Here is an 18655-nt window from a genome sequence, read left to right as displayed (position 1 = left end):
TCCATGCAATTTGAAGGTGCATACTACATCGTTAGCATTTATTATATATTAATATCCAAGGATTAGTAGTATATAAGTTTTTCAGTCCCTTTGAGAATCTAGACCTTTCAAATATGCCTATAAGCTAACAGAGAAGAATTTTGCCTAGTTTCCAGGATTTCTTAGCAACAGATTAGAAATTTTTGTTTTGAAGGAAAATGGGTTGTTCTTGAGTTATTTTCTCCCCTTTTTAAGAGAACATTAAACTGTGAAGAATGTTGATGATTACTCCAGAGCACATAATATAGAATGAGTGAGTCATAAAGTCTCAGAGCTGAGATCTTTACAGGATTTTCTAACCTGTGTCACAATTCTTTGGTTGAGCCCTTGAATTATCCTTAAGAGTCTTCTGTTTTTAAAGGAGGGTGACCTCCAGTCACCTTTGGTAACCAACTTCTATGTTTAACGCTCCCTGTCAGATAATAAATTGAATCATGCTGCTGGCTGAGTGTGTTCTATTCCTTCGCCTCACCCACTAATCGTATTACATGTTATACAAGGCAGTCTAGGAAGCATTGCAATTTAATGTATAGTTCATATTTATGTTTATTGACAGTAATTGTACAGCTACAGTTTGTTGTTCTATATCTACTTGTCTGAGCAAGGACAGAGGGTTTTGAATTTATTTGCTACCAAGGAAAACTAATGAAGGCAGCAGGCTTTTTTGGGGTCCTATTCAATACTGTATTCTAAATATAGGCCAGCTAGCATTGCCCTTGAATCTGTACAATTAGTATAGTGGTGATGTTATAACAACTCTTAAAAATACAATGTGTTAAAATTAGAGAGGGACTGTAATTAGAATGGACAAGATATATTTTTGTTCATTTGTGTTGGCCTTATTTCACGTGGTAAAATTGCATGCATTTTCCTATTTGCGCCCATCTAGGGAATTGACTGCTCTACCCCATGCCCTCTGGGAACCTATGGGATAAATTGTTCCTCTCTCTGCGGCTGTAGAAACGATGCTGTCTGCTCTCCTGTGGATGGGTCTTGTACTTGCAAAGCAGGTGAGTGGGTGAATGAGTCTGTTACCTGATCCTAGTCCTGTTAACTCCTAAAAGCACAGGAAAGAAACATTAACTAGGATTCTAGCTCCAGCTGTGCAGAAATACAGTGCCTGGACTCAGCAAGACCCTTAGCCAGGGAGAGCTCTCCTGCTTTCGTGAGTCAAAGGGAGAGGCTCACATGAGATTATCTCTGAAGTCGCTCCCAGCTCCAAAAGTCTGTGAGTCTCTGTGCTTTGGTGAAGCGTAAGCAAGCAGACATGTGTCCATTCCCCTAAATTGATTGGCCTGGAGTCCTGACAAGAATGCAGCCAAGCACCTGATTGTACGTGGGGGCCGGATCGTGTTTATTCACAGTTGCTGCAGCAGCCGGCATCCTGGATACTCACTGTTCATGGTTCATGGGCTCCTGCTTTAAAGATGGGGTTGTTCTTTCAAACGCAAACTTTCCTTCTCCCTCCCATATAAATATTTCATTTGCTGACCTGAACAAAACTCAGCACCCCACAATGCATCACTGCGCACTAGATAGTGATGTACATTGTGCATCTTCACTTCATCTCTCTTCCCCCAGTAGCCCGGTAGTGCCTCTCAGTGTTGGCATCCTTGACAGCTGTGCGGGTGCTTTAGTTCATTTCTGGTAGAGGCTTTACATGGCAGAGCCAATGCTCCCTGAGCTGTGGCAGGGGCACTTCTGTGCACCTCTGAGATGTTTCTCAGGTGAAGAGTGGCTTGGAAAGGCTGGGCAGAGCTCCCTGCTGCCTTTGTTTGCTCACGTGCCCTGGCACTCTTGTCGTGGCAGGCTGGCACGGGGTGGACTGCTCCATCAGCTGTCCCAGTGGCACATGGGGCTTTGGCTGTAACTTAACATGCCAGTGCCTCAACGGCGGAGCCTGCAACACCCTGGATGGGACCTGCACCTGTGCACCTGGATGGCGTGGGGAGAAATGTGAATTTCCCTGCCAGGTATGACCCAACTGGGAGGGCCGGGAGGAGCTGATGCCAGAGGGTTAGCTTATTTTTGCAGACTTCATGATTTAAAGTGCCTGGTAGTGAACCAAACCATAGTGACTACTAGAAGAATTGAGGTGTTTCAACTCAGATTGGATACAGGATAGGAAAAGGAATAGATGTGGAAATTAGTTAGGCAGCTTTGTGAGAATCCCTCCCTTCCTCTCTCTCCTGGTTCCTGCCACCATTCCGCTCTGTTTTCTCTATTCTAATATACCCATATCTTCGTGGCAGCCAGTAACCAGCATTTGTGAAACACCCAGTGCATGCCTGTCAACTCTCCAAATATTGTGTTTCCATTATAATGGAAATCCTCCAGGCTTTGGGGTGGAAAGTGTCAGGACATTGAAAGGGGGGTGGTGATGGTGTCACAGAAAGCCTCAGTGAGGTGGGGAAAGGTTTGGAAACAGCTGCCTTTTAACACAGATATCTCTGAAGTCACACAAATCTCCATAGATTTCCATGGTTCAAGGCTGACTCTGTTCCCTTGACCTACTTTGGAGGCACCCATCATCAGAACCCCTGTGCCGAGTGTGCCGCAGGCCAACAGGGTGGGCAATGGGTAGTGCATTCTGTAGTAACAGCCCATTTCACTTGCTTCCTCTCACGCACGGGGTCAGTTTCCTTCCCTCTTTTCCATTGCTCTCTCTCCCTATGCTCCCAAGCCATTAAGCATTCTCTCAGTGGTGTGTGTTCTCTGCCTCCCGGGGATCATCTGATGGTGAGGTGACACCATGACCCCATGAACTGGCCCCCTCGAGGGGGTCCTTCCACAGAGCGCTTTTCTCCCTGGGCTTCCTCCTCATTAAGTGCAGCCCATTTGGCAGCTAGAGAGCACCTCACCGGGGGCTATTCCGTGCCCTCCAAACCCCTAGGACAAAGTTAGCTTAGCTTTGCCTCCTGTCATCCACCAGTGAACAGATTATCAGTGCTCTGAGGTGGGCTTGAAGATCACCCTTCACTCCCAGTCTGAGTGTGGACAAAGCAAAGCCCCCAGTCCTTTTTTTGGTATATTATTAGATGCAATAATAAATCAGCAAAGGCTGAAGATGGTTTAGTGGCTCACACTGTAGCAAAGCTAAATCCTATAAGCCAGAACAAACATTAGTAGAACCTAAAAATGTTTTTTTAATATTTTATTTTAGTAAGCACTAGACAAATGATTATGCCATCTAACACCCACTACCTGTTTAATGCTGGTTCTCGGTGCCTCCCTCTTGGTAATTTTGCAGCTTGGTGCTGTGGGAGGTTTGTAGTACTCTCCCTCAGTCAGGACCTGGCAAAAGAGCAGGGCTTATAAATGCAGAACTTTCATTCCTCTCCCACAAACTAAATGATCACGTCCGTGAAGAGTCTCATCTCTGCTGGACCACCAACGCGGACGTGCATGTGAAAACATTAAGGTCTGGGAGGGGATGAGGGCGGGGGTGGGGGTGGGGGTGGGGGTGGTGCCGACACACACTGCATCCTGGCTCAGGAGGTTGAATCAGAATGTTTCATGTGGTTTAGATGGCATCATGGAGAGGAGGATGCTAATTAGGAAAAGTGACAAAAGATGTTAATTTCTCCTAGTTCTATGTATCTCATTGGCAATTTATGGAAATGAGCTTCATCATTAGAACTGTTATTTTTTTAATTTTAGGCTTTCTTTATGTGGGTCAGGGACTTCCCTTTTCACTAATGAATAGAATGCCTTGTAGGAGAATAAAATTCTGGAGCCGTGTATGGTTGCAGATGTTAACTGATTGTGGTGATCACTTCACAATATAAACAAATATCGAATCATTATATTTTAGACCTGAAACTAATAAAATGTATGTCAGTTATACCTCAATGGGGGAAAATAAATGCCCTGTAAGGAGTACTGAAATATTTTATAAAAATCTTTAGGAACAAAAAGATAATATTTTTATGAGTTATGACTCATGGTAAGATAAATATTATTTTAATTAATTGGCATGTTTACCTATATTTGGTTTGGCATAGTTGGTTCACCATTCGTATGGTAGACATAAACTAAGGTTTGAGCGATTTAAAAATGCTTACCTCTTGCAGCCTAGCCTATATTTGGGGGGCCAAGAAGACATGGGAAGAGGTGATTGTAATGCATGCTGCTGAGAGGTGTTTGGGAGGGGAGGGTGCTGTTTCTGAAACGGCTGACTGAGGTCCCTCTCATCTCCCACCATGGGATTCCCATCCCTCAATGCTATCTTCCATGCAGGATGGCACGTATGGGCTGAACTGTGCCGAGCGCTGTGACTGCAGCCATGCGGATGGCTGCCACCCCACCACGGGCCATTGCCGCTGCCTCCCCGGATGGTCAGGTGAGAACCAAGGGCCACTACTTGAAATGGGAAACTACTTGAAATGGGAAACACGCCAACTTGTGCCTAGCGCTGTTCCTTGCTACTTCAGAGAAACATGCACAGGTCAACTTTTCAGAAAAAATTGAAAATATGGTAAAGTCTCCAGGAAGCGGACAAATTTTTTACCCAAGAAGTATTACTGCTAGGCCTAATTAATCTGTAATCCAGGGATGACTTTTTGTTGAATCAGGCAAGAGCAATTCTCTTGAGCCTTCTGGTATGGATGTTACGGAAAAACCTGAACGAACTTTTTGGCCAACCCAATAATCTATCAGAATTCACGTCATCAAGAGGGGAAAATTGTGAATTGCTGTGAAGAGTTTAGCAAGACCTCTGTGGTATTTTTGAGCATTGAGGAAAGAATGATTGAAATAAACCATAAGAAAATAAGTTCACCTCAGTGAGGCAAAACTATTAAATAATTTTATGGTTAATATGCAAATATTAAAATATTTATTACTAGAAATATTTCTTACAATAATATTTGTCTTAAAAATTCATGATATGGGGGCTTCCCTGGTGGCGCAGTGGTTGAGAATCTGCCTGCTAATGCAGGGGACATGGGTTCGAGCCCTGGTCTGGGAGGATCCCACATGCCGTGGAGCAGCTAGGCCCGTGAGCCACAACTACTGAGCTTGCGCGTCTGGACCCTGTGCTCCTCAACAAGAGAGGCCGCGATAGTGAGAGGCCCGCGCATCGCGATGAAGAGTGGCCCCCACTTGCCACAACTAGAGAAAGCCCTCGCACAGAAACGAAGACCCAACACAGCAAAAATAAATAAATTAAAAAAAAAAATAGTTCAACCCAATTTAAAAAAAAAAAAAAAAAAAAAAAATTCATGATATGGGGCTTCCCTGGTGGTGCAGGGGTTGAGAGTCCGCCTGCCGATGCAGGGGACACGGGTTCGTGCCCCGGTCCAGGAAGATCCCATGTGCTGCGGAGCAGCTGGGTCCGTGAGCCATGGCTGCTGAGCCTGCGCGTCCAGAGCCCGTGCTCTGCAATGGGAGAGGCCACAACAGTGAGAGGCCCACGTACCGCAAAAAAAAAAAAAAAATTCATAATATGATTGAGGACAAATTTTCTAACCACAAGGTAGAAGTTTCTCCTTATTTATATGGCTTCTTGGTTTCAGCCAGGAAGTTTATCAAACTAACAGTGGTCTTGGGAGAAGAACCATGTTTTTACTTAGGATATATAGACTTGGGAGATGGCACTAAATGCCCAAGCAAATTGGGATCTTGCTCTTCTTTTTGATACGTCAATTCAAGGGTGTTCTAAGAAGACAAAAGAAGGCAAAAAATAAAATTTTAAACACTCATTAAGAAAAATTACTAATGGGAATGCAATAGGAAAGTTATCGGATATTGGAAAGAATGAACTGAATATATTGATGAACATTTCTTCTGTAAGTAAATTGAAATGTTAAATGCTGCTGCTGACTTAGAGTGAAATCCTGTTAAACTGGAGACAGGATTAGAGGTAGATAAATGCACCAAAACTTTCGTTTAAAATTATATTCTCATTGGAAGTCATTTGTGTGTGCCTTTGTATATATTTGTGTCTAAATATATTTGTATATATATTTAGAGAAGAGAGAGGGATTTGTAAGACAGAGCTGCTTCCATATTGGTGATTCTTCAGTATCCTCGAGAATAGTTTTTAACTTGTCCTCTAAAAGAGAAATTGATGGTAACAAGCCCAGTATTCTCTTCAGTGATGGTTCATATTTTCAGAAGATGGGTCTTTCAGAGAAGACTCTTATGCCTCCATACCAGAGTTGTCATGTTGAGGAAATTATGGAGTGGCCTTAACTTTTAGCAAAAATGCACACAAAGAAGACTCTAGAGAAATAATAATAAGTAATGCTTATTGAGCGCTTACTGCAGGCTTACAGCTCTATGAGGTAGAAAATATTATTTTCTCCTTTTTACAGATGAGGAAACTGAGGCAAAGAGAAGTTAAGTGGCCTGACCCAGAGTCCCAGAGTCAGTAAACATGAGAAATGGGATTTGCACCAATGCTGTCCCACCACGTAGCCAGTTCTCTTAACTTTTACACGCTACTGCCATGCATGGACTTAGTCCAATAAGTGCTGGGAGGAGAGGGAAGTTACGCTGAGATTTATTTTCAGCATGGATGAAGACTTCTGAGAATTATATGAGAGGACCATGGTGCTCAGTGCTGATAACTAGCAACCTTTTTATAGACAGATAGGTAGGTAGGTAGGTAGGTAGGTAGATAGATAGACTCACATATCATAGAATTCACCTATTTAAAGTGTAGAATTCAGTGGTTTTTAGTATTCAAACAATTGTACTGCCATTACCACTATCAATTTTAGAAGATCTTCATTACCACCCCACAACAAAAACCCTATTAGTACTTATTAGCAGTCATTCTGCATTTACTCCCAACTCACCCTCCCACACCCTTCTCTCTACTCTAGGCAACCACTAATCTACTTTCTGTTTCTGTAAACTTGCCTATTCTGGATATTGTATAGATTCATATAATATGTGGTATTTTGTAACTGGATTCCTTCTCTTAGCATATGTTTTTAAGGTTCATCCATATTGGAGCATATATCAATACTTCATTCCTTTTGACTAGCAAATAATATTCCATTGTGTGGATAGGCAACATTTTATTTACCTATTCATCAGTTGATAGACATTTGGGTTGTTCCCACCTTTTTGGCTATTATGAAAAATACTGTTATGAACATTCTTGTACAGTTTTTGTGTGGATGTATATATTTTAGGTATACACTTAGGTGTAGAATTGCTGGGTTGTATGGTAACTCTAAGTTTAACCTTTTTAAGAACTACTGCACTTGTTTTCCAAAGCATCTGTACCATTTTGCATTCCTACCAGCAGTGTATGAAGTTTCCATATCCTCACCATACTTGTTATTATCTTTTTGATTATAGCCATCCTGGTGAGTGTGAAACCTTATCTCATTGTGTTTTTGATTTGCATTCCCTCAATAAGTAATGACGTTGAGCATCTTTTCATGTATTTATTGGCCATCTGTGTATTTTCTTTGTAGAAATATCTCTTCAGATACTTTGCTCATTTTTTAACTTGGGTTATTTGTCTTTTTATTATTGAGTTGTAATATCTCTTTATATATTCTAGCTCTATGTCCATTTTCAGATATATAATTTGCAAACATTTTCCCTCTGTGATTATTTTTTCACTTTCTTGATGGTGTCTTTTGCCACAGAAAAGTTTTTATATTTATAAAGTTCAGTTTATCTACTTTTTTCTTTTGTTGCTTGTACTTTTGGTGTCAAATCTAAGAAACCATTGCCTAATCCTAGGTAACAGTGATTTATGCCTGAGTATTCTTCTAAGCATTTTATAATTTTAGCTTTTACATTCTGGTCTTTGATACATTTTGAGTTTGTTTCTATATATGGTGTGAGGTAGGGGTCCAAATTTATTCAGCTGTATGTCAATATCCTGTTGTCCCAGCACCATTTGTTGAGAAGAACATTCTTTCCCCCACTGTATTGTCTTGATATCCTTGTCAGAAAGCAATTTACCATAAATGTGACAGCAATTATTTCTGGACTCTCATTTCTATTCCATTGATATATATGCCTATCCTTATGTCAGTAACATACTCTTTTGATTGCTGTAGCTTTGTAGAAAGTTTTAAAATTGGGACATGTGAGTCTTCCAACTTTGGTCTTCTTTATCCAGATTGTTTGGCTATCCTGGGTCCTTTGAATTTCCATATGTATTTTAGGAGCAGCATGTTAACTCCTGCAAAGAAACAAGGTGTAAAATTAAAGTGGATTGAATAAATAGATCCATGAGAGTAATATTGCCAACTTATCAATATTAAGTCTTCAGATCCTTGAACACAGGAGGCCAACAGTAACCTCTGCAGTGGTGTCTCTCAGCCCTTTGGAATTTGTTGAGAGCTTCTTTGGCTTCTGGCAGGAGTAAACTGAGAAAAACTGTAGTGTGCTTGATTTCTAGTGTTTGAGAGCTACCTTGGGAAACAGGTCAAGTCTTGTGTAATAGATTTCATTTTCTGTCAATAGGAGCTACCCACAGAAACAAGGACTCCCTAGCCCTCTAATTCCTCCCTGACTTGCAAAGCCTGAGATAACTGACTTCCCAATGTGAAATTCCACCTTCCCATGTTTCTGTTTGGCTCTTAATTACTAAATGTTAAAACTACATCCCTCCAGGGATTAAACCAGATTTTGTGACTTCACAGCGTTCTTGAAGTTCTCAAATGTAGTGACCAATACTAAGTTCTCAAAGACCACAGTGAAGCAAATAGCATTTTAGCCCCCTGGCAAATTCAGAACTTAGCTAACAGAGAAGTCACATCATTTATTTTGGGCCATACTCCACCAAATCTACTTTCGTCTTATGAATATAGAGGAAATGTGAGATGTTCCTGAACACAACAGTCATTGATCAAGTATATACCTGCTTTGATGATTTAGAACAAGCCTGTGAAAAGCATGCGCTAGTATACATGAGAAAAGCTAGAGATATGATTTAGCCTGAAGCCAGCTAGAAAATGTGTTAGTTACATTCCATAGTCTGGGTCATGGGGTAAGACAAATGATCCCATCTGGCCTTAGACCTGTGGAGCTCCTGTGGGGATGCGGTGGCTTTGTCACACAACATAATCTTGTAATCCTCTGTCCATCTGTGACTGGTCTGCTTCTCCAAAGGGGAGGAAGTTTTGCTGCTTCATTTGTTCTACCACTTCTTGCCCACCATCTCTTTGCTTCATGGCTCCAGTGTCTAATTCCTGTGGGTCTTCTGTATGGGCTGTTGGTCTGTCAGTATCTAAGACTGCTGGGAGACATTTTTTAGAGCAGTCATCCCCTGCACTCAACAGAACACACTTGTATAAGCAAACATATATAGAGGAAAAGAAAGTTCCTGAAGTTCTGGAAAACACCCTACAGTTGGATCAAGAATTGGCTTATTTTTCTAAAAGGAAAGAAGAATAGACTCTGTATTATGTACACAGAACACCATTTCATTGTCAAAACTGGGTAGACTCATTATTTTTCATTACATACTTGTTTTGAGTAAGTGCCTCATAAAGACATTTCAAAATAGGAAGAAAGCTTTGCTTTTCCTTTAGAGATCAGTCCAGGGAAGCAAGTGATTCTTTTTCCTTCCTCCTTATTGTGGAGATTGCTCTAGGTGAAATGTTGAGAATCGCTGGAGAGGGTAGCAAGTATGTGGGATGACAGTGAGGCTTTTGTGAAGGAATCAATGAAATCTAACACAGGAACCTGGGCTCTTCCCTCTACCAAATTGTCAAGATACTGTAGAGGCACCAAATGTGCTCAGCCACTGAGGATGGGGAGAGGCTGATCTGGCCTAGGAGTATGGATCCAGAAAGAAGGGTCAAGAGACCTTTATCCCTCTTTGCAAAGAAACTGACATACCCACATTGAGAAAGTCAGGCACTGACATGATACACTGAGGAGGTCAGCTTGCTTTCTCACCAAGAGGCTCATCACCATCCTTGTAACTTCACTCTCTTCTCTAATGTTTGACAGTCTTTTTTCTTAAAGGAAACAAGACTCTTATTTATTTCTACTATAATTGATAGTCCCATTTTTACCTAGTCATAAAATAAGTTTTCAAAATGTACTACCATAAATATTAACCAAAAGTTGCATCTGACATCCCACATACTATTTCCAAAAGAAATGTAGCATTTTTCAAAAGAAGAGACATGTACTTTTATTATATGTTTTTAATTAAAACCTTAATTTATTGATGTGTTTAGCCAATAGGTTACTTTATCAAACAGAGGCAGATTGCATTAAAAAAATGGGAAAAATTGAAACATCAACAAGATATAGGCTGTGTCCTGGACTCCTTCTCCCACACCTCTGCTACACACACACACACACACACACACACACACACACACACACACTCTAATAAAATGAGACTGCCTCTTCAAAATCATTATTCTGAAATTCCAGGTGTCAGTGAAATATAGTTAGGTGTATGTGTGTGTGTATATGTGTGTTTCCAGAGTAGTGGAGTGATATGCTTTGTAAAGTTTTTCCCCAAAACAGAAACACGCTGATGTTTTTTTTCCCCTTCCTTTCTGCTCTGACTTCAGTCAGCTAGATCACCTCTTTGCTGAGTGTTACAGCTAATCAAGATTTCATTCCAGCTCTCTGGGAGGATATGCAGTCTCCAGGCTGGTTCCTGACCCTGGCTAAGATCACTGTCACCTGGGAACTCCTTTAACTCATATATTCCTGATCCCCACTTCACACCTACTAAATGACAGTCTGGAGGGTGCATGAGGAGGAGGATGGAGCCATTGCCAGCCCATAAAGTACCGTTCAGACAAATTTGGAAAAGATTTGGAATTCCCTCAGGGTGTGCTTCTTGGTGGTAGAAAGCAACGAGCTGGATTTCTGCTCTAACTTAGCCCTTTAGCCAGGGGCTCTTGTGCAGTGTACAACCTGCACAACCTTACCTGTTGGCTCTGTCTGTTATTTAAAAAGTTACCCCGGTAATTGCAGGGGCAATTACCCATCTGTGGGTTGGCTTCTGCTCTACCTTGCTACTCTAGTGATTGCTCCGACAGAAAACCTCATAGCCAGTGGCAAAAGACTAGAGGAGGCTTAGAGATACATTCATTCCGGAACAAAAAAGTTAAATGCTAAACTGAGAGAAAGGAGATTAAGATGCCAAAGCAAAGTCTAGGAGCCTTAGGATAGAGAGTGGGACTAGCAAGGCGTGGAGAATGATGAGGAGGGGAAAGGAGAGTAGGAAGAGAGGTGGGGTGCTCGTCTGAGCCCAGCCAGGAAGGGGGCCACTGGAAAGAGGAAACACTGCAGGCAACTTCATGAGAAGAGGCCAGCTTTTCTACTCTTTTCAGCAACCAGAACCAGGCCTGCAGTGGTCCCAGTACCTCTCCAGAAGGACAGTCCCCCTTTCTAAGTTTCCCCCCCCACACCGAGTTTGACCAGCTGAGTAAGGGAGCTGCTGCTTCGGACACTGATCGGTGATGCCTGAATTGTCATAGTAAGGGGAGACCCAACTTTCTTTGTCAAGTGACAGAAGTGCAAATTAAAGTGCACATGAGTTTTAATCAACGTGCTTTGCACCCAATCAGCAAATGACTCGTTATTTGACCCTTTAAGATATTGGGGCAGGAGGGTGGGAAATGTGTAGCACATGCATATGTCTGTCTGTCACATGGTCTTGGGGGAGGGAGTAATTTAAAAGCAGAACATGGGGTCCCTAAAGTGAGGGTGGAGGGAGGGGCTCGCCCTCCCAAAAGAAAGGCTGTTGTAAAAGCCAAGCTTCCAGATCCCTAATCTACCTGGCATTCCGTTCTGTTTGCTTTTATCTGGGCCCGGACTAAGGCGGGCCATGCTCTCTGGTGTTTTGTGTTGCCACTGCAAATACAAACATCTCTGATGTACATTATTTATTTATCGAGATTTATTTTCAACTTGGCTACCAGTATAGCAGTTCCTTCTTCCTTTAACGTTTATCGTATCGAAAGAGAAAAATTTGATTTAACAACCACTTATTGACTATCTCCACATTGTATGCAACCACAGTGCTTCGGTGCTAGGCACAGGAAGATGAGGTGGTACTGGCTCCTGGCCAGCAGGAAGACATTCATGACTCTCAGGGAAGGCATTGTGTGGGCAGAGGTGGATAGGCCAAGGAGTCACTTGTCTACACTGCCATACGCCTCTGCTTCAGGTGTCCAGAGGATTAGAAAAGCAGAGATAATATTATGACTAAATAATTTAGTTCCTCTCTCCTATAATCACCAGGCCCGGTGATTGTTAACAAATCTCACTCTTTGCTCTAATAGATATTTAGTAGCTTGTTGCTCGGGAACAAGACATCAAATCAAAATCATTTCCTTCATTCATTAACGCCCCAAATATTGCAATACTTGTATAAGGAATATAAACAATTAAGCAAGACAAGGAGTTTGGGTTAGATCTCTGAGAGGGGAAATAATGACATCCCAGATGATTTATTTACTGCATTCATGCAATCACAAATGCCTAGTGAATGCTGATTTCACGTGGAGGCCGTGGGCATAATGCATCAGGCATTAAATGCACGAACATTTCTTTAGAGCTGCTTAGCTGAAGTTTATCACGATCACTCAGCCATTGCCTAGCAACTCATGAAGGCTATCAAAGAGCTCTTTGTCCTCAGTCCTGGCAAAAACAGTCCCGCACAGACCTCCTTATCAGTGTTAGAACATTTATCAGGAAAAAATGCTTCCATTGAACTAGAGAGTCCTACAAATTTAAAGATATCCCCTTCCGATTTTGTCCCTTCTTCCAAATAGTGCAGGAAGTTGTTTCCTGAATTAACTCGTATTAAAGCCTCTATCTGTACTTTGATAAACATTCCAAAAGAATTTCCTTAAGATGTCCCATAATTCTTCTGTTGCTTTATAATCTGGACTAACATTTAAAATCACAGACCTGAGCTCATCAAAGTCTGTCTTGCCCAAAATAAGCAGGGCAGACATTTCCGCCCCCTTAGTAGGGAAAAGTCCCTATTTTAGGTACACTAAACATTCACGTGTTGGGCTTCCTGGTTTGAGTGCTCTTCTCATAACTTCTTCGGAGAAGCAAGGAATGACATGGTTGCTCCATACATTTGGAAAATGGTTCTGAATATTATGTTGGAAAGAGGAACTGTGCTTATTGACTCATTCAACAAACATTTATTTAACACCCTCCATGTGCTGGGCACTGCAGTGAACAAAAGCAGGCATCATCCGTCTCTCCCTCACAGAGCTGCCAGAATTCCTAAACTACCCTGGATGGAATATGGGCGGGGGGGATGGTCTTTCACCTGCATTCTCTCCTGCACCTCTGTGGAATTTATCTTGCCCCCAGGTGCCATTGATTTCTTTCAAGACCTTGTCATTTTTATCACTTTTTACTTGGGTAACCCAAAATAGCCACCTGACATGTCTTCTTTCTTCCAGGCTCATCGTCTTCAAACCATCATCTTCCCTCCTACAAAGCACAAATCTAACTATGCCTCTCTCCTACTTAATTATCCATCTGGTCTCTGTTAACACCAGGAGGAAGCTCATACTCCACAGCGTGGCATCCTTGGCTCTTCCCTATGTGACCACTGCCTGCTGCCCCATTGCCTTTCCTGCTCTTCCCAGCACCAATTTCAGCTGTCCCCAACACTTGTGATTTCTGAAGGATAGACACATACTTCTTAGGGCATGAACCTTGCACCCACCATTCTGTTAGCCTGGGACCCTCGTCCACCTTCACAAGGTAACTCCTTCCCTAATCATGATCCCCAGACAGGGTTGGATATGCCTGTTCTGGGGCCATTATCACTCTAGAATTGGAGGTCTTTCTTAGAGAACCTTTCACGAGCAAGCCAGCAGTTTCTAGACCCCTTGAATGTTTATTGAGCTGAATTCTCTTTTCTGTCTTTGACAAATAAGGAAAGAAAAAGACGTCTTATAGCACTCCAGCAAGGTTGGCAAAGAGTAGGATAAGAACAATGGAAATAATTAAGGAATAAAACATGTACACAAATACACACACACACACAAAACACACAGCCCCTCCCCCCCCCAAATGGTTAAAGCAAACTTACAATTCCCTATCCTGGAGAAAGTTTCATTGCAGGGTTAGCCCTATATGGAGGTCATATCAGTGGCCATATACCAAGTGTGACCTAGAGAAGCACTTACCTCAGTACTACCTCCTAAATTTCAGTCAGCCCTACTGCCTGAAATTCCACAGCTAGAGATTTATTTCTTAGGCTTCTAACATGTGTGCTGTCTTAAAATACTAATATTTTCTAGAGAAGATAACACCTCAGCAATAATACATTTATCTTATCTTTTTCTGACTGTAGGATGAAATGAAAGATAACAGGAGGGCATAGAGGTCCAGAGGGGAGGAATAGCAATAGGAGAAAATGGTGCAGCAAGAGGAAAAAAGACAGCTTCGTGCTTTTTTCCTGGAGTTGCCCCTTGACTGAAACATGCTTTATATTTGTCTCCAAATAGATTTGGCATTAATATCTGCAAAATGATGACTCACTTTTACTAGTGATAGAGGAAAAAAAAAGGAATTGAATTTTTAAAGCAAGTTGGTAATAGAATTGTTATAATTTACTTGCCAAGGAAAGACTTCTTTGCAGTCCTAAAATAAAAGTTATTTAAATGTAAGCTTGGTTCTGTTGAAATATGCTCAGATGATTGGAGACAGAAGGCTTGATAGATGATCTCTAGAATTCCCTGTGATTCTCTGGAAATGAAATGATGGGTAAATCATGTGAAAAAAAGCTTATCTTTGCAATGGATCTCCTTGCTATATCAGGGGCCTTGTTACTTCTATGAAAATTACCTAGATAAAGTTGATTGTAACTGATGGTTATGTTAACCAGCTGGACAAACCTACTAGAGAGGAGGAAACAGATATGAAATAAAGGATCACTTTATTCTGATTTGCCAATCTGCCCTGGCATCATTTTTCTTGACATGCTTTGATTGAGAATGTGCTAATTAATACATAAATCATGATAATCTCTAATGTGAAAAAGCAGCATATGCTTTTTGATCTAAAGTGTATTCCATCTTAACTGCATTTATTGTCATGTAGAGATTTGGTAAGTAGTTGATAAACTAAATCACCATAAATTGCTAAATCTCCACCTCCTGCAAACACCTGTCCCACAAAAAAAGTGTCAAAAATCAGGACTAATTTTCAGGATGATTTTCAGATTAACCAGATAATCATTCAGCTTCCACTTCTTTAAAATCCTAACTTGGATTTGCCTGGGTAGCTCTAGACCAAAATGGCCAGGGTTGTCTGGAGCTCTATGAAGCAGGTTTCCCATATTAGCTGCTGCTAAATAGGAGTCCTGGCTCACCATCAGAGCTCAGGACTTGAACTTGAATAGAGAGTGAAGCCTGTAGCGGGTTACCTTTATGGGTACTTCTTTCAAATTTGGAAAACAAACTTTAGATTTGCAGCCTCTTTCAAAGTGGTTTGCTCCTCAATCCATTTGGTGCTTCTGCCTAGTAGAGCTATGAGTCAAAACACCAGCTAAGGCTCTGGGGCAGCTTTAGCACACTTGGGGAGCATAGCATTTGCAATTCCATCTCAGTTTTTCGAACGAGATTTGAAAGAAAGATCAAATATTTGTGAACTCAAGAAAGAAAATATCATAGTAGGCCAAAATTCCGCGTTTCATTTTATGAGGAACACTTAAACCCCAATTGGCTTCTAACAGGCCTGCTTGCCTTTCTTCAGCCAGCAGCCAAGCTAAAATAACAGTCTGTTGTAAGTTCAAGCGAAACACAATGAGGTCTGTGCTTTTTCATGCCTACTTAACAGCCTGTACCATGCAGAAGACTTTCAGATAGAGAAAAAAAGGAACAGTCAAAAGTGGAGTTATTTCAGCAGAAATGACTGGCCACCAGTTAGCAATGTTCACTTTATGGTTTGGGGCTGCTTCTGTGTTAAGGTTTGGGCCATGGTAACTTTTCTCCTAATCAATTTAGGAGCAAAAACTTTAATACAAAACAGGGCCTTGTCAGCCTCCTTGGTGCGGGCGGAGTTCGTGTTCTGGAATCGTCAGAGTGGGAGTGGGCTTGTTCCTACTGTGTTTTCACTTGGTCTGAGGCCAGCAGTCTCCAGTTCACTCCTAATTATAACTCATTCTTCTTGCCTCTCAATGCAAGGAGCATTTCTTTGAGTTGTGAAGTATGCTGACTTACAAGAAGGAGCCCCCTGTGGCATTTCAAATACAGATTTACAAAAGAAACTTCCATTTATTTCAAATAAAACCTGGTTTTATTTTTATTTTTTGCAACTTTGGATTTTCTTTGTTTCCTTTAGGCATTTGTTCACTCATAACTGACTCTAAAGTTTCTCTATTTCCAGGTTGAGAGTTAAACACCTGCATGTGGGTTCATAATAATCAAGAGCTTAGACAACAGCTATGAGTAACTTCATTTGTGAAATTCTGCCTGTGTCTGCCCAATGGCAGATTAAAGGTTTCAAGAGGAATTTGGTGGCACAGATTAGTATATCTTTCTGTCTTGCACACTATATTTTCAAAATATTTTAAGAGTGTGTTTATTTGTTTGCTCCAGGGGAAGATTTTCTTTACGTAACACAATTTAACCACCTTTTGCTTCACCTTATCTTTTTACACTTTGTCCATTTCTCCATAAAAACAAAGAATGGGGAAGGGAGGAAGTTGCCGGAGGCTAAAGGATATAGTATTTTTGATAAATTTTGCCTTCAATAGACAGAGCCCTTGGGCTTCTCCTCTGCTCTCTCCTCCTAAAGAAGAAAAATCAGTATAACAAAGATGTTCTATTTCTTCTCCTTTATGACGCCACAGAAAACAGTTCTGGGATTATTTTAATGTTATGACGATATGATATATGGTCCAGTACATGATGATGTATTGATGTGTATAAGTGGATTTTAAGCCTTGTATCATCCCTACTCACTGCTGCCTGTGATACCTCAGAGTCGATATGGTGACCTTGGTCCTGGTCTCTGACTTAGCATCCCAGGCGCCCGCCCCAACGGCTTCTCACTCAGCCTTGCCCATGTGCCTTGTTTCAGGTGTCCACTGTGACAGCGTGTGCACTGAGGGACGCTGGGGCCCCAACTGCTCCCTGCCCTGCTACTGTAAAAACGGGGCTTCGTGCTCCCCCGATGACGGCATCTGTGAGTGTGCGCCAGGGTTCCGAGGCACCACTTGTCAGAGAAGTAAGTGTCTTGTTAGACGGCGGTTTCCATCTTCCCTTCTCAGATCTCTGTGTACAGAATCCTGATCTCTGTCCCACCCCTCAATTCATAGAAGTGTTCTGTTGCGGTGGAGGGCAGGGGAGAGTGGCGTAGGTCACCCTGTCCTTTGCAGAGCTGTCCTCACTCGATAGCCCTTCCCCAAAGGCTTCATTCTTTCCAACCTTCAGGACTAACCTAACAGATGGGGCTTTAGCCATTTCTTCTCAGGAATGATTTCATTGCCTCGTTGGCATCATCATCAGTTTCTTGATCCCGCCTTAAATCTTGCAAATGGTGTTCCAGAAATCCATTGACCTGTAACTATTTTATTCAACCATTTTGGCATTGGCCTTACCTCAATTACCAGAAGTCAACATCAACCAAGCTTTGCGGCAAGTCATACATCCTTCTAGTAGTCTGAAAGCCAGTGCTCGGGGGAAAATAGGATTGCAGAGCTTAAAATGGGGGCTGATGACATTGGTCAACAGAATTTTTGAGTTAGGGAGTGATCCACAAGATTTCCCTCGATCTTTTAGTAAATGTAATCAAGAAAGGAATATATGACTAATTGTAAGATACATTATTCTATTTTTTAAATCATGATTTTTTGCATTAAGTGTTCTATGCTGTCATCCTATACTTAAATCCAAATAATGTCTTGGGAAGAGCCTAATTATAAAGCATTTTACTTTTTCACTTTTCAGTCACAGTCATTAACCTGGACCATTTTGAGGAAGAACAATCTTTTAATTCTGACTGTAGATCTATTTATTGCCAGAAATGACTCTTAAAGAATAAAGGATTAATGTGTGGCTTGAAAGTATTTATTTGGGCCTTGTTAGTGTTTAGAATTTTATTTATTTAATTTATTTGCTCAACAGAAATTCCTCAAGCCCCTGCTCTATGCCAAGCTTCGAGCTAATTGGGGCCATAAATGGGAAAATAAAGAGAACTAAGACATTTTGCCTGCCCTGAAGCAATTCAGAGTTTACTGGCTTCTTTTCATTATTAAAGAGTGCCCTCATTCCTTTTGTTGTTGTTTTATACTTGGAAAATTCTCAGTATCATTAAGAAGAATTTTTTTTTTTAACCTCAAACTTGAACTAGATCCTTATGTGGAATAAGAGAGAAACACATCTCCGGGAAGATAACTATTTCCTTTCTGTTTTCAGTCTGCTCCCCTGGTTTTTATGGGCATCGCTGCAGCCAGACGTGTCCACAGTGTGTGCACAGCAGTGGGCCCTGCCACCACATCACAGGCCTGTGTGACTGCTTGCCTGGCTTCACAGGCGCCCTCTGCAATGAAGGTAGGGTGCGCAGGCTTTGGGAGAAATACGTGGTGGTGAGCACGCCCCATGCAGCCTGTCCTCAGGCTTCCCAAAGGACACGTGCGTCTTCAGCTAGCAGCTAGCGATGCCTTCTGGTATGCTGTGGCTGC

At 41.7% G+C, this 18655-nt stretch overlaps 1 protein-coding gene across 3 annotated transcripts in view; it reads left to right on the top strand.

Annotated features, from left to right (window-relative positions):
• MEGF10 (multiple EGF like domains 10) overlaps positions 1-18655 on the top strand; it is a 393852-nt gene that overhangs the window by 354933 nt on the left and 20264 nt on the right. For all 3 annotated transcript variants that reach the window (XM_032627808.1, XM_032627809.1, XM_032627810.1), the window contains 5 exons: positions 929-1049; positions 1849-2012; positions 4279-4381; positions 17053-17199; positions 18390-18524. In XM_032627808.1, coding sequence (XP_032483699.1) covers positions 929-1049; positions 1849-2012; positions 4279-4381; positions 17053-17199; positions 18390-18524 — 670 coding nt within the window. The remainder of the gene's footprint in view (positions 1-928; positions 1050-1848; positions 2013-4278; positions 4382-17052; positions 17200-18389; positions 18525-18655) is intronic.

Source organism: Phocoena sinus, chromosome 3 (genome assembly GCF_008692025.1).
Source record: "Phocoena sinus isolate mPhoSin1 chromosome 3, mPhoSin1.pri, whole genome shotgun sequence".
NCBI lineage: Eukaryota > Metazoa > Chordata > Mammalia > Artiodactyla > Phocoenidae > Phocoena > Phocoena sinus.
This window is presented reverse-complemented; position numbering and strand designations above follow the sequence as displayed.